At 48.7% G+C, this 16,274-nt stretch overlaps 1 protein-coding gene across 3 annotated transcripts in view; it reads left to right on the forward strand.

Moving 5' to 3' along the window:
- Positions 1-16,035, forward strand: part of DAG1 (dystroglycan 1) — a 68,061-nt gene extending 52,026 nt beyond the window's left edge. For all 3 annotated transcript variants that reach the window (XM_055135979.1, XM_055135977.1, XM_055135978.1), the window contains exon 3: positions 11,218-16,035. In XM_055135979.1, coding sequence (XP_054991954.1) covers positions 11,218-13,620 — 2,403 coding nt within the window. In that variant the 3' untranslated portion in view covers positions 13,621-16,035. The remainder of the gene's footprint in view (positions 1-11,217) is intronic.
- The last annotated feature ends 239 nt before the right edge of the window (positions 16,036-16,274 follow it).

Genomic DNA, 16,274 nt, shown 5'->3' on the forward strand with positions numbered 1-16,274 from the left:
ATGGCTGTCTTCCAATAAAACTGTACTTATGAACATTGAAATGTTTATTTCATACAGATTTTGCATGTCAAGAAATGATATTTTTTTAAAAAATCATTTGAAAATACACAAATCATTTTTAGCTCATAGGCCATACAAAGGCAGGTGGCAGACTGGAGTTGGCTCACAGCCATTGTTTACTGTATTCTGTGCAACAGTGTTCTTCCACTTGAAGTGTGTTATGAAAAATGAGCCAAAAATATTTTAAGATGTATATTTTGTGGGGCTGGAGTGGTAGTACAGCAGGTAGGGTGCTTGCCTCGTGTGCTGCTGATCTGGGTTTGATACCTGGGTGTACCCTGAGTCTTCCAGGCATGATCCCTGAGCCATGAGTAATCCCTGAGCACCACTGAGTGTGGCCCCCAAATTAAAAAGATTTATACTTTGTTATGATAGTTTTTGTATCTGCTCATTATCTGAGATATTTACATATCTATGGTGTCCTAGATATCTTTTGGTATAATTGAACCATGAAAACATACTGGTTAAAACTATCAATTTGTCTGGGGCCGGAGCGATAGCACAGCGGGTAGGGCGTTTGCCTTGCACGCGGCCGACCCAGGTTCGATCCCTGGCATCCCATATGGTCCCCCAAGCACCGCCAGGAGTAATTCCTGAGTGCAAAGCCAGGAGTAACCCCTGAGCATCGCTGGGTGTGACCCAAAAAGCAAAAAAAAAAAAAAAAACTATCAATTTGTCTGTTTTTTTTGGAGGTGGGGTCCCACCTGGCAGTGCTCAGGACTTCCTTGTGGCTCTGTCTCAAGGATCACTCCTGGTGGTGCTCAGGGGACCATAGGTGATGTTAGGAATTGAACTAGGTCAGATGCATGCTGGGCAAGTGCCTTGAACTCTGTATTATTGGCCCAACTACCAGTTTGTCTTACCATTTTATGGCCTGGAATTCAGAGATTTAGAACTCAGCTGAAAAGCTCATTTTTGTTTCACATTGGATTAGAGTTCATTCATGAATGGCAAAATGGTTGATACCTGTTGAGAGGTGGCATCACAGAGGATATTGTTCAGGCTCTTGACTCCTGTCTCCTATCCATGTAGACCTTCCATGTATGGGTGTGGGTTTTTTTTTGTAATTTTTTTGTCACATGCAGTAGTGCTCAGGACCTGACCCCTGGCTCTGTGCTCAGTATCTCTCCTGGCAGTGCTTGGGGGACCATATGGTGTGATGGGAATTGAATCTGGATTGGCCCCAGGCTTGGTGAGTGACTTACCTGCTGTAGTGTCTCTTAGGCTCCAGAGAGACTTTTTTTTTTTCTTTTTTAGTCGTTGGATCACAGCTGGCTGTGCTCAGGAATCACTCCTGGAAGTGCTTCTGGGACCATATGGGATACTTGGGGTAAAATTTAGATTAGCCGCCCTATCTGAGCAATGCAAGCACCCTACCTGCTATTATCATGCCAGCCCCAAGAAAGAGAGACTTTTTTGGTATGTTTGGCAGGGGGTTGGTTTTGGGCCACATCCAACAGTTCTCAGGTTTTACTCCTGCTCTGCACTCGGGAATCACTCCTGGTAGTGCTTGGGAGTACTATTTGGGGTGCCAGGGATTGAACCCGGTTTGGCCATATGTAAGGCAAGTGTCCTACCGTCTGTACTATAACTTTGGCCCCAAGAAAGAGAGACTTTATGTTGTTGTTTTGGTGCCATACCTGGCAGTGCTCAGGGGTCCTGATTCTGTATTCAGGAATCTGCCTGAGAGAGACATTTTTGTAATAGGTTTACTCACCAGGAGAATTATGAGATTTTATTGGGGAAATCGGATTTTATCTAAGCATGTTTATCTGTAGAAAGCAGATCTTTTAGTTAGCTGATCAGTCAACACAGATGCAGGTATAACACTATTCTAAACAGTCTTACTTCAGGGCTGTGTTAGATGGGAAATCAGATCAGAAAAGCTGGCCTCTTTCATGGAACTTTGGTTTCCCCATCCATAAAAGTAGATTGCAGGGTCTTTGTAAGAGTTTCCTTCTTCCTTATGATAAAGATGTTTAATTTAATTGTATAGTGTAAAAAAATGAGAGAAAATCTAGGACTGGAGAGATAGTACCAAGGGTTTAGTATATTGCTTTGCAATGAAGCTGTTCCTAATTTGATCCCTGTCACCCCATATCATCCCCTGAGCACTGCTAGGGGTCACCCCTGAGCACAGAATCAGGAATAGCCCTTTTTTTGGGGGGGTCACACTTGGCAATGCTCAGGGGTTCCTCGTGGGTTCTGCACTCAGGAAGTACTCGTGGTAGTGCTGGGGAACTATATGGGATGCTGGGATTAAATCCAGGTGAGCCGCATGTAAGGCAAACACTCTACCTGCTGTACTATCACTCCAGCCCTCAGGAATAGCCCTTGAGTACTGCCAAGAGTGGCCCCCAAACCCATTCTTCCTCAAAAAAAGAAAAAATTGTTGCGGCTCCTACCATTCACAGTGAACCCCTTCATCATTTTCTCTTCAGAGATGTCTGTGGGCCACACACAAATAACAGCTTAGACCTGAGATCACAATAGATTTCTATTCCTTTTTGGAAAAATTTTTGCCACACCCAGCAGTGATTAAAGCTTGCTTAAAGCGAGTGCTGGAACCCCTAAACAATCTCTCTAGTCCCCCCATATTTTACCATTTTTATCTGCTGTCGCTTGATTGATACCCTACGTGTATCATCCCCCCTCCTCATGGTTTTTTTTTTTTTTCTTAGGAATGTGCCTTATTTTCTTTCTAATTAAAAAGTTTTTATTATTTTTTTAACCCTGCCACCCCCTTTCCCTTTATCATTGCTGTTGTTGCAGTGACTAAGGGTTGCACATACACTCGGCTGTGATGCTTATGGGGGTTGGGGGTGTTGTCAGGTGTGCAACTCGCATACTTCGCAGCAGTGTGCACTGAGGCTAACACTCAGTGTCGAGGCCCTTAGCTGTAGTTGGTGTTCACCAGTGGTCACACTTCCTGGTCAGCTGAGGTGTTTGCACATCTTTTAGTTGCAGTGCTCACAGGAGATTACATCCCTTCACCCCTTTCTGTTTTTGTGCCATACCTGACAGTGCTGAAGGCTACTGCCATCAATGCTTGCCATCCCTCTGTGGTAAGGGAATAGTACCACCAGGGATCCAGGCCCCTGGAATGCAAGCCATGCACTCTTGATCTTTTTTTTTTTCCTTTTGGGTCACACCTGGCGATGCACAGGGGTTACTCCTGGTCCTGCACTCAAGAATTACTCCTGGTGGTGCTCGGGTGCTGGGAATCAAACCTGGGTCGACTGCGTGCAAGGCAAATGCCCTCCCCACTGTGCTATTGCTCCAGCTCCCCTTACTTTAATTTTTTTGTTGGTTTGTTTTGGGACCACACCTGGTGGTGCTCAGATCTCCTGGTTCTGTGCTTAGGCATAATTCCTGGCAGAGTGTGGGAGGACCATATGGAATTGCCGTGGATCAAACATAGGTCTGCTGCTTAACAATGTTTCATATCCACATAAGCCTTGGGCCATCTCAGCCTGGCCAGACTGTCACTTATCCACCTGTTTTTCAGCTCTTCCTTGATAATCAGTATGCTTTTATTGACCCAACTTAACTCCCAGATGGACACCATTGACACAGTGATGCAGGAAGGGACTGCAGGTGGCCCCAGGCCTCATGGCTATCAAGTTTTCCTGAAAGACCTGTTCTGTGGACTGTCTCCTTTCCTTTGGTCTTGGGACACATGGGTCTGGTGTGTGCTCCTTTAATCAGACTGGATGCCTGGTTGTGAGGCTCATTCCACGTCATGGCTGACATTTGCTCTCACAGGACTTCCCTCTTCATTTGTAAGTTCCGTGTAGATGGGACCCAAAGCTGGCTTGGTCTTTGGTAGGCAGACCTAGACATTTTGGAGTTGACTGTAGTGTGAGTTGCAAATTTTGACTCTTTTTTCCCTTGGGATTGGTGCCTCCCTTCAGACTGGACTGTCTGGATGAGGATGGTGGGCAATGCCTACAGACGTTCTCAGCCCTCCTCAATTAGGAGGCTCAGTAGAGATATCTTTGCATCACTGAAATGATTGGGTGCTTCTAGAGCCCCTGGATGTGTCATTTTGATGGAGTCTGTGAAAATGGCTTTTTATCCTTTTTATTGCCCAGAGCCTCCTGTCTGGAGACAATGTGGACTTTCGCTCGACCCAAGTTGTGGGCAGACTGGGAACAAGCCTTCCAGGGACTGTGCCCTCGGCTGCTGGCAGGGGCTCCTCATTGTTCCATTGGGAACAATGGGCAGTCTCTTTGGCCAGGAGGGGCGTTCATGAAAAGAGCATTTCTTTGGATGCTTGAGAGCTTTGTGGAGTCCTGCTTGCATGAGATGAACTGTGGTTTCTTCCTGCTTTGAGTGGGTGTTCCCAGCCTGAATGGGCCCCTTGTGAGCATGGCACACCGGGAAATGTGGGTTGGCGAAGGAAGGCATCCCTGGGGGTGGGTTCTCCAAATGGCATTTGCCCAGACCCATCAACTCAAATACATTGAAAATGGAGGCTTCTCAGGGCCAGGGCTGTGGTTCAGTGGTAGAGTACATGCCTTGCGTGTATGGGGTCTTTGGTTTGATCTCCATTGCTTCAAAAGAAAAAAAAAAGCTCTTGATTTGGAAAAAATACATAGATCGGGGATTGTGGCGCAGTGGTAGTGAATGTGCCTTGCATTAGTAAGAACCTGGGTGTATGGGGAGTGAGAGATAGTACCACAGGTAAGGGCTTGCTTTACCATTTATTTTCCCCTTTTCATTTTCTCTGCCCCCCACCTTCCTTTCCCTTCATTGTTCTGGTGCGTGGGTGTCCATGCATGGATAAGGTGCTGGCACAGTCAGTCTTGGTACTCACTGAGGGTCGCATTCCTTCTGTTGCTGTGCTAACCTAAGGTCTCTCTTTTTAGCTATGCTGCTCACACAGGTTTTGGTTGTGATGCTCACTGGGCATTGTGTACCTTTAGTTGTGATGTTCAAGCACACTTGGCTATGGCATGACCAGAAAGCACTGTAGTTGCATTTAGCAGATGTGGTGCCCCCAGGGATTGAACTTGCACCATTTAGTTTGTAGTGCAGGTGCTCTTGGTCACTGAGTATCCTCTGGGCCTATTTGTTTGCTATTTCTAAGTCTCTTCTCTACAGGTCATTTCCTATCTGGGTAGAAGATGACCTTGAGAGTTCTCAGTGTTTTCTTGGTTTCAGAAACCCAGAGAACCCAGAGTCCTATAATTAGGCCCTAGTGAGAGCCCAGTTTTTTAGTTTTGTCTTTCATCTGTGCCAGCCACTGCCTAGCTCATGCTGTGGATGAAAACTTGCTTTTAGATGTGAGACTAACAGAAGCTTCTCTACTGAATTTTCATAAGAGTAGAGTTGAAACTGTTTTTTGTTTTGTTTTTGTTTTGTTTTTTTGGGGGGTGTGGAGGGAACCACACCAGGTGGTGCTCTAGGTTTTTCCTGGCTCTGCAGTCAGGAATTACACCTGGTGGTGCTCAGGGAACCACATAGGATGTTGGAGTAATATTTCACATGGAGCTATTTATTATGAGTAAGTAACATAAAATGGCAAGCACCCTACCCACTGTACTATTGCTCTTAGAAGGAACTGATTTAGGGCAAGAGAATGGTTGTGTTGTGTGGTGTTGAACATAGATGCTGTATCCTTACCAAGTATTTGATGATCTATTGCACAAGAGAAGAACCAGCCAAACAGTTGGAGATGTGTCCCAGAACCAAATTGGAAATCATTTACTAGGTCTTGTAGATTGAGGAGTGATCAAAGCCTTTCCTGGCAATTCCCCAGTCATTTGGTCACAGTGCCTCATTGTGGACTTCTCTGGGTGGGGGGAAGTTTTAGAACTTCCTGTGGGTCAACTCAGGTTTTGTGGTTTTGATTCTTATACATAAAATATTTCTAAGAAAGAGTGTTTTCAGATAGGATTTATGAATCAGTATTTCTAAGACTTCAGTGTGTGGTTGTTTGGGATCTTATTTTCCCCAGTGCCGGATTTGCCTTCCAGCTCAGAAGTGTGTTTGCTCTCAGGGTTAATGACACTGGAGACATTTCCGGTTCTTTCTGGGAGACCTGTAAGCTAGTGCCTATAATTGTCTCAAATCAGTCTTAGTTCTGCAGTCTCTGGCTCCTGCAGATGTTCCACTGCATGCCTGAAGGCAAGGTTCCTTTCCAAAATAAGATCTGCAGGCTTGCATCCTATTGCTGCCAGGTGCTACCGACACTTGCCAAGGGACGGTTGAGCCCCTGGAGGGATTTCCTGCACCCACCTGTCCCCACACACAATTGCTGGTGTACTGCACAGCTCTGAATCCTTCCTTTTGCCTTTTGTTCCTGACCTCATGGCCATTACGGGTGAGCTGTGGGTGGTACCAGTTCTGTTGGGGCAGAAATTTTTATTTGTCTTTGATTTTTAAAAATTTGTTTGTTAGGCTATTGATACAGGGATGAGTTCTGGACTTCTTTGGGGTCACATCCAGCGGTGCTCAGGGCTTAACTCCTTCTGGCTCTGCATGCAGGAATAATTCCTGGCAATACTCAGGGGATCACTCAGAGTGCTAGGGATTGAATCCCCGTCAGCCATGTGCTGCACTATCACTCCAGCCCCCAGGGTAGAAATTTCTCCAATGATGGTCTCGTGTGCAGATTGGCCAGGACTGAGCACATCTGTTACAGATTGAAGAGGCAGTAAATACTGATTATTGGGGTATATTATTGTCACCTGCAGTGAGTTCTACCTTCTCCTCCCACCCCCAGCCCCCAGGGATTTAGCTACTCATAGCAGACAGGTCTTCATTGGCAGGCAAGTTCCTGAGTGTCCTCAGTCTTAGCCTCAGTCCACTATCAAATTTTAGTTTTCCCTTGCCTGAATCCTTCCCACTTCCTTGCTTCTTTGAGCTTCTGCTTTGGGGTATGGGCAGGGAAACAAGGCCTCACTGTGTGCTGCATCTGAGGCCAGCTGGGAAGGTCTGGGGAGCGGAGCCTGGACATGTCCTGGGCCAGTGGCATTGCTTGAGCTCGGCATGTGTCTGCCCTGTGATTATATAGGAATGACCCCACCGGCCCCACCCTCCTTACCCACACATACATGAGACCTGCTGTGAAAGGACGGGACACACAGCTGTCAAAGGCCTAAGACACATAAGACCCTCCTAACACACATAAGACCCAGCCATGAAAGGACAGACACACATACACACACGCGCGCGCGCAACTGACCAGCTGGTCAGACCCAAGAGACCTGAGAGATCAGCTCAGGTCCCAGCCTGCCTGGAGCTGCTGTTCTCTGTTGGGACTTTGGCGTGGCTGGGCTCTTGTTACAGGCATGAGTTCTGGCCTGTCATGGAGCTGGGTCTCCTGAGTCTCTCAGAAGGAACTTCATATCCCACTTCATCCGTATGCTCTGAGTGAAAAAGAAGTTGTCCAGACCTGGAAGTATCGAAAATTGAGAGCATGTTTGCTGGGAGCTCTTATACCCAGGGTGAAATAGTTGTTTGCTCTAACATTTCCTCAGCTGAGTGTCCTTGGGAGGGAGGGCCCACTAGTGGAATCCTTTGGAACTGTGGACATGACCAGCCCTTCCTGCATGTTGAGCCTTTCCATTTCAGGGAATTTCCCCCAAATGGCCTTGAGAATGCAGTGCATGCCTTTGACTTGGCTAGCTTCCTTGTGGAACTTTGATTGGTTTGGCTTCCTGTGCCCTTCTGCTACAGTGAATCAGCCACACAAACTGCTGCCTGGATCTGATGTTCTCAGTGCTTAGAGATGCTTGGGTTTTAGAATGTTTGGGTTCAGGTGACTACCCAGGAGCCAGAGGACTTCTGTTTCAAGAGCCTAACTGGCGCGCTGTCCAATGACCAGTGAATGTCCCTCTACAACCCTGGGGAGCTGGAATCTGCAGAGAGGGTGGGTGGTGTGCAGGCCGGGGAAGCTTGGCTCTTTCTTACTGGCTTTGTCCCAAACATCAGTAAAGCTGTGGGTAGAAAAAATCAGCTTCATTAAACCAAATAAAACTACAAGTTCTGGGCTGGAGTGATAGTACAATAGGAAGACGGTTGCCTTATGCGTGGCCAACCCAGGTTCGATCCCTGGCACCACATATAGACCCCCGGGGCTCCACCAGGACTGATCCCTGAGCACAGAGCCAGGAGTAAGATCTTAGCATAGTTGGGTGCCCCCCACCCCAAAAAACAAACCCCAAAAAACTACCAGTTCTGCTTTTCTGCTTCTTAATGTGAAATTGAGCAGCATAACTTGATTTTGTGAAACCTAGGGTTTCATGAATGTGATTTTTGTTATTTATCTTCCATGTCATTAACATGTAATGTTATTTATCATAGATTAAGTCAGGGGCCTGAGAAATGATACTGCGGGTAAGGTGCTTGTCTGTATGCACCCAGTCTGGGTTTGATCCTTAGCATCCCATCCCATATGGTCCCCTGAGCCCCACTAGAGATGATCCCTGAGCACAGAGCCAGGAGTAAGTCCTGAGCACTGCTGAGTGTGACCCCAAATTAAAACCAAACAAGCATAGTTTAAATCATGGTTTCTCAACCTTTTAATTCCCCCCCCCCTTTTTTTTGTTGTGTGAGTGTGAGGTTGGTGATTGCTTAGGGATTACTCCCAGTCGGCTCAGGGGACCATATGGTGTGCTGGGGATTGACCAGGGACAGCTGTGTGCAAGATGAGCACTCTATTGCTGTATTATCTCTCCAACCCTTCAGCCCTTCTTGGACTGTGGCCCTATTCCAACATGTGACCCTCTGTGACCCTCTGTCCTGCCAGTGAGCCTCCTCTGCTCCCAGACTTCTGTGTTTTGATTTTGGGCCACAAGCAATTTCATGTACTTTGCAGAATTAAAGTGTTTAGCCATTTTCTTTATATGTGAATATATTGAAGTGGCAATACTGGCATTTTATATGAACTGAAAAAAGTTAAAGCGTAGATTTTTCAGTTGTGACATTTAAAACAAGTACTTTTGTAGTTAAAAAGTTATCCTAAAGAGAATAGGGGCTGGAGCAATAGTACATAGTATAGTACAGTGCGTTGGGCCCTTGCCTTACAGGTGGCCGACCTGGGTTTGATTCCCAGCATTCCATACGGTTCCCTGAGCACTGCCAGGAGTAATTCTTGAGTGCAGAGCCAGGAGTAACCCCTGTGCATCTCCAGGTGTGACCCAAAAAGCCAAAAAATAAAAAATAAAGAGAATATATTTATTGTTTTCCATAGGTTTGAAGCCATTCATGTTAATAATTATTTTATGATTCTTGGTGTTGACTGCAGAAGATATTGAGTGATGGGGAGGGAGATTCTTACTAGTGAGACAGATAATCATGCCCTTAGAATTAATGGAATAAAAGAAAAAATTAAAAAAAAAAGTGGAATGGGACATCACGAAAAAAATGCTGCTCGCAGACGTACTGGCTGCTTAGCCAGTACGGTCACTGGCTAAGAGAATCAGGAAGGGACAGTAAAAGTGAAAGTAACTTTAGTACAGGGGTTGAGGCCTCCTGAACCCCTGAGTACCTTAGCCTGAATTCCACTTAATATGCTCATTCTCAAAAAAAAAAAAAAAAAAAAGTAACTCCTAGTAATGCCAGTTAACTTGCTTTGTGGGGTGGCACGTCCAGAGGTGCTCAGGGCTTACTCTTTGCTCTGCACTCAGGAATCACACCTGATGGGACTGAGGGGACTGTATGTGGTGCTGGAGGTCAAACCTGGGTAGGCTTCATCCAAGATAAGTGCCTTACCCACTCTCCTATCACTCTGGCCCCTCAGATTTCTTCTTGTGGGTACTTACTGAATGCAAGAACCATAGGGAGGTGAGTATCTGGCTAGCTTGTTGCCTAGACGCCTGGATCTGGGGAAGAGCAGGCACAAGCCAGGGTCTCCTCTTTAGTCACTTGGGCCCTGGCCTCTTGGTAGGAGGCAGCCCAGGGAACTTGAGCTCTCAGAGAGCCCAGCAGACTGCCTCTGGCCTTCCTGAAGTATGGAGGGAAGCATGCCAGTGTCCTTACCTGACCAACAGTGGCTGTGACAGGGTGGAGGCTGGCAGTAGGACAGGCTTTGTTCACCTTTGTGTCTCTGGACTTCAGGGGACAGGGCAGTGGAACTGAATGCATTTAGGCAGACCAGAAAATGGGTGTCATCTTTTTGCAAATGGGGGCAGGCATGTTTCCCAAAGGTGAAAGAAGTAGATGGAACGTGGACAGGAGGAAAGTCTTACTTCTTTCTTATTGGCTGCAGCTGTCTGTGTGTGGGAACTTTTGGTCTTTACCAGTTATGTCCCTGTAAAAAGGACTTCTACCCTGAAAATAAATTTGGGACATGAGTTGGGTAAAAAGGAGTAGAAAAAACCAGAGCGCCTTGGAATTAATTCTGATAAATATTCTTCTAAAATAGCAATTTCTAGGGGCTTGAAGGATAGTATGTGTATGTGGCTGACTCTGGTTCAATCCCCAGCATCCTTGAGCACCACCATTGTGCTCTCATTGACCCCTGAGTGTTGAGCCAGGAGTAACCTCTAATCATTGGCAGCTGTGGCCCCCCCAAAGAGGGGAATATATATATTTTAAAATAGCAATTTCTAGTTCCAACTCTGTACAACACACTTTTTCTTGAGATTTGAAAAAAAATGGGTAATTAAGACAGTAAATGTGATTAACTGTATCCAGATGTGTTCGACTACACTTGATTGTAACATGGTGGCTGTAGAGTTAGAACCATCAAATTCTTCCTTGCACCCTGACCTGTGTTCATTACCATGTCTGAGCAAGGCAAGCACTCTAGGCCAGATATGTGACTTGAGCAAATTCGGGGCTCTATGGAAGGCAGGGGAGAAGTCTGGTGTGAAATTGTAAAGCCAGGTACAGTGGCTCCGTCAGAGTAGGACATGTCACAGGTCTAAAAATGTGCAAAATCTTCTAGCTTTATGCCTAGGGTAAGACATGTATTTGAATGCCAGCACTGGTAGGTTCTCGCTGTTTGGCTTTAGGTGAATCATTTGCCTCTCATTTGGCAGTCCTAGTCTTTTGACAGACCCTGAGTTCTGGGAGAGTGGAGTTGGTTCCCCCAAAACAATTCTGAATTAGACATCAAGCATGTCAGGCCAGTGATTAACTGTTGTGATCCTTTTCTAGTTACGTAGTGACTGACTGTAGCTCTTGTGCTGGTGTCTCTTCTAGGTTTCAGCTGCGGGGAAGGAGGCCTTGCCATCCTGGCTGCACTGGGACCCACAGAGCCACACCCTAGAGGGCCTCCCCCTTGACACCGATAAGGGTGTCCATTACATCTCGGTGAACGCCGCCCGGCTTGGGGCCAATGGGAGCCACGTGCCCCAGAGCTCTAGTGTGTTCTCTATAGAGGTCTACCCTGAAGACCACAGCGAGCCACAGTCTATGCGCGCAGCATCCCCAGACCCAGGTGAAGTGGCATCAACTGCCTGTGCTGCTGACGAGCCTGTGACAGTCCTGACGGTAATTCTGGACGCTGACCTCACTAAGATGACCCCAAAGCAAAGGATTGACCTCCTGCACAGGATGCGGAGCTTCTCAGAAGTGGAGCTTCACAACATGAAGTTGGTACCGGTTGTGAACAACAGACTGTTTGATATGTCGGCTTTCATGGCCGGCCCAGGAAATGCAAAAAAGGTGGTAGAGAATGGGGCTCTGCTCTCTTGGAAGCTGGGCTGCTCCCTGAATCAGAATAGTGTGCCTGACATTCATGGCGTGGAGGCCCCTGCCAGGGAGGGTGCTATGTCTGCCCAGCTTGGCTACCCTGTAGTGGGTTGGCACATAGCTAACAAGAAGCCTCCTCTCCCCAAACGTATCCGGAGGCAGATCCATGCCACACCCACACCTGTCACTGCCATCGGACCCCCAACTACTGCAGTCCAGGAGCCCCCGTCTAGAATTGTGCCCACCCCCACATCTCCAGCCATTGCTCCACCAACAGAGACCATGGCTCCTCCAGTCAGGGATCCTGTTCCCGGGAAGCCTACTGTCACCATTCGGACTCGAGGAGCCATTATTCAGACCCCAACCCTGGGCCCAATCCAGCCCACTCGAGTGTCAGAAGCTGGCACCACAGTGCCTGGCCAGATTCGCCCAACAATGACCATTCCCGGTTATGTGGAGCCCACAGCAGTCGTTACCCCTCCCACCTCTACTACCAAGAAGCCACGAGTGTCCACACCCAAACCAGCCACCCCTTCAACTGACTCCTCAGCCACCACAACTCGAAGGCCAACCAAGAAACCACGGACACCTCGGCCAGGGCCCCGGGTCACCACCAAAGCACCCATCACCAAACTGGAAACTGCCTCCCCGCCTACTCGCATCCGTACCACCACCAGTGGGGTGTCCCGGGGAGGAGAGGCCAACCGGCGCCCAGAGCTCAAAAACCACATTGACAGGGTTGATGCCTGGGTCGGCACCTACTTTGAGGTAAAGATCCCCTCCGACACCTTCTATGACTTTGAGGACACCACCACTGACAAGCTGAAGCTCACGCTGAAGCTTCGAGAGCAGCAGCTAGTGGGCGAGAAGTCCTGGGTACAGTTCAATAGCAACAGTCAGCTTATGTATGGCCTGCCCGATAGCAGCCATGTGGGCAAGCACGAGTATTTCATGCATGCCACAGACAAAGGGGGCCTTTCGGCTGTGGATGCCTTCGAGATCCATGTCCACAAGCGCCCACAAGGGGACAAGGCTCCTGCTCGGTTCAAGGCCAGGTTTGTGGGTGACCCAGCCCCGGTGCTGAATGACATACACAAGAAGATTGCCCTAGTGAAGAAGCTGGCCTTTGCCTTTGGGGACCGCAACTGTAGCACCATCACACTGCAGAATATCACCCGGGGCTCCATCGTGGTGGAATGGACCAACAACACCCTGCCCCTCGAGCCCTGTCCCAAGGAGCAGATCACAGGGCTCAGCCGCAGGATCGCTGAGGATGACGGCAAGCCTCGGGCCGCTTTCTCCAATGCCCTGGAGCCTGACTTCAAGGCCATGAACATTACTGTGGTGGGTGCCGGCAGCTGTCGGCACCTGCAGTTCATCCCTGTGGCACCCCCGCGGAGGATACCTTCTGTGGCCCCGACCACAGAGGTCACAGACAGGGATCCTGAGAAGAGCAGTGAGGATGACGTCTATCTGCATACGGTCATCCCCGCCGTGGTAGTGGCGGCCATCCTACTCATTGCGGGCATCATTGCCATGATCTGCTATCGCAAGAAGCGGAAGGGCAAGCTCACCCTCGAGGACCAGGCCACCTTCATCAAGAAGGGGGTGCCCATCATCTTTGCGGATGAGCTGGATGACTCCAAGCCGCCCCCCTCCTCCAGCATGCCACTCATCCTGCAAGAGGAGAAAGCGCCCCTCCCCCCTCCTGAGTACCCCAACCAGAGTGTGCCCGAGACCACGCCCCTGAACCAGGACAGTGTGGGAGAGTACACGCCCCTGCGGGATGAGGACCCCAACGCTCCTCCCTACCAGCCTCCCCCTCCCTTCACAGCTCCCATGGAGGGCAAGGGCTCTCGTCCCAAGAACATGACCCCATACCGGTCACCCCCTCCCTACGTCCCCCCTTAACCCACAAGCGCCTGGGTGGAGGCAGGGGTAGGGCAGGGCCCTGGAGACAACCCAGTGTTGTCTGTGGAGACCAGTGGCCTGCAGACCATCACCCACTGGGAGCCGACACCTGACCTAGCACACACTGACACAGGGCCTGGACAAGCCCGCCCTCTCTGGTCCTCCGAAACCCCAAAGCAGCTGGAGAGACTTTGGGGAATATTTTTACTTTTTTTTTTTTTTTGGCCTAACAGCTTTTTGTTTGTTCATAGAAAATTCTTCGCTGCGTTTTTGATGGCTGGCTCTGAAAGCACTGTTTGGAGGAGAGGTAGACGGCGGGAGCGAGGAACCGTGAATGAACTCGCAGGCAGTGCTGGGTGGCCTCCCGGCTCTCTGCGTTTTGCCTTTAACACTAACTGTACTGTTTTTTCTATTCACGTGTGTCTAGCTGCAGGACGTAACATGGAGAATAGTAGCTAAAGTTTAAGTTCAAAGGACTTTCAGAAGTTAAGGTTAAGTTTTTACATTTAATCTGCTGTTTACCTAAACTTGTATGTATAATTTTTGGGTGGGTATGGGGAATTGCTTTGCTAAAAATAAGCTCCCAGGGTGTTTCAAACTTAGAGAAGACCAAGGGACAGTATTTTTTATCAAAGGAATCCTATTTTTTCACACTACGAAACTTGGTTGCTCTGATACCCCAGAGCTTGCCTGGGGGCCTCCGGCCCTGGTGCTGGGCTTGCTCTCCTGCTGCTGCCAGGGGTGGAAGCTGGAGGGGCCTCTTGGGCCGTGGACATCCACACCCTCACCCCATGCACGCTAGCGGCTCGCTATCAAGGGGTCTTTATTTCCATGGAAAGGGGACTCCAACAGGCTAGTGGTGGCCGTGGCCCCCAACCTAGGTGCTCCAAGGTGGGCCAGCTGCTTGTGGGGCGGGGTGCTGGGGGGTCGAGGAACTCGACCACATCCACTTACTTTTGTTTCTCCTTCTTCTGTGTGTTTTTTCCCCTCCTTAAAGGAAAATTGTGGTTTTTGAAACACTCAGTGGGGGACATTTTGGTGAAGATGCAATATTTTTATGTCATGTGATGCTCTTTCCTCACTTGACCTCGGCCACTTTGTCCCAACAGTCCACAGTCCCTCCCTGGCCCCCCCACCCCCCCTACCCCTGCCCCCTCCTGGCACCCCAGTCCCAGGCCTTGGGCCTGAATGGCTGGAAAGGTCCGGACTGGGGAGGAGTGCCAGCAATAGTTCATAGTGAAATTCTGTGGGCTCTCAAAGCTGATTTTTTACTAAAGTTTTTATACAGCCTCAAATTGTTTTATTAAAAAAAAAAGATTAAAAATGGTGATGCTTCCAGCAGTTTGTACAAAGCTCTTAGTGCTGATCACATGGAACTGACGGCTTCGCTCATTTTGATTTTTTTACCCTCTTTTCCTAATGGCTTAAATTCTGGAATTACACTGGGACTTCTTTTGCCTTTTTTTTTTTTTAAGCAGAATGTCCGTCTGTCCATCTGCATCTCTGTCCTGTGACTCAGGGGTGCCCACTCTGCTTTGATTCTCCTCCTTTGGAAGAAACCATTTTGAGCATGACTTTTCTTGATGTCTGGGAGTTATTTTGGTTACCTCTTGGGGAGGAATGCCTTTTGCAATAATGTATCCCTTCCGTGGTAGAGGACAGGTGGGTGGACCCAGGTTCCTTTTGCACACCAAGCAGCCACTTCTAAGCCATATCGAACCATTTTTGCCGGATTCGTATGTTGCCTCAGGAGGGGAGGGCGGCTACAGGGAGGCGTTCTCACCTCGTTCCTCTCAGAGGGCATATCCCCTCGCGCCTGCTCCCCTGGGGCCTACTTGTTCCTCCTGCCTGGCCCCAATAGGGTACACAGATGAGCAGTGCCTCAGTTGCGGGGAGCCTGTAGGTGGAGCTCTGGTGACAGGGGCCTTGTTCTTCCGTGCCCTGGGCCAAACCAGAATTTTCCCAGTGCCCCAGAGTCTACAGCACAGAGGATCTGACCTGGTGAGATTATTTCTGATGACCTGGTCAGAAATTAAACAACTCTCAGTGTTCCAGGTGAGGCCTCTGAAAGGCCTTCCACACAGCTCTGTTGTCCTTAGCAACCTCACCATCGGACACTGCCACGCGGTCACAGAGACGTGGCTGGCCCAGAATGGCCTGTTGCCGTAGCAACTGGAGGTGCTGGGGCAGTGAACAGAATAACAACAGCAACAATGCCCTTGGAGGCAGCCTGCCCCCCTGAGCGCTGGGCTGGCGATGGCTGTGGACTCTGTGAGACAGAGAGCCAATCTCACATTCAAGTGTTCACCAACCACTGACGTGTTTTTATTTCCTTCTTTATGATTTTAAGATGTGTTTTCTGCATTCTGTATAGAAACATATCAAACTAAATAAAAAGCAGTGTCTTTATTACAATGCCATTGCCTCCAAGCCTCTGTTTCCCTACCTCCTTTGTGTTTCAATATTGAGGGTGGGAGGTTCAGGAGTTCATGTGACAAGGAAGAGGGAGCCCAGGGAGGCCCACTCAAAGGGAACACTTTTTTTTGGCTTTTGGCTTTTTGGGTCACAACCAGCAATGCTCAGGGGTTAATCCTTTTGCACTCAGGAATTACTCCTGGCAGGGCTCGGGGGACCATATTGGATAGTGGAATTGA

Source organism: Sorex araneus, chromosome 4 (genome assembly GCF_027595985.1).
Source record: "Sorex araneus isolate mSorAra2 chromosome 4, mSorAra2.pri, whole genome shotgun sequence".
Taxonomy (NCBI): domain Eukaryota; kingdom Metazoa; phylum Chordata; class Mammalia; order Eulipotyphla; family Soricidae; genus Sorex; species Sorex araneus.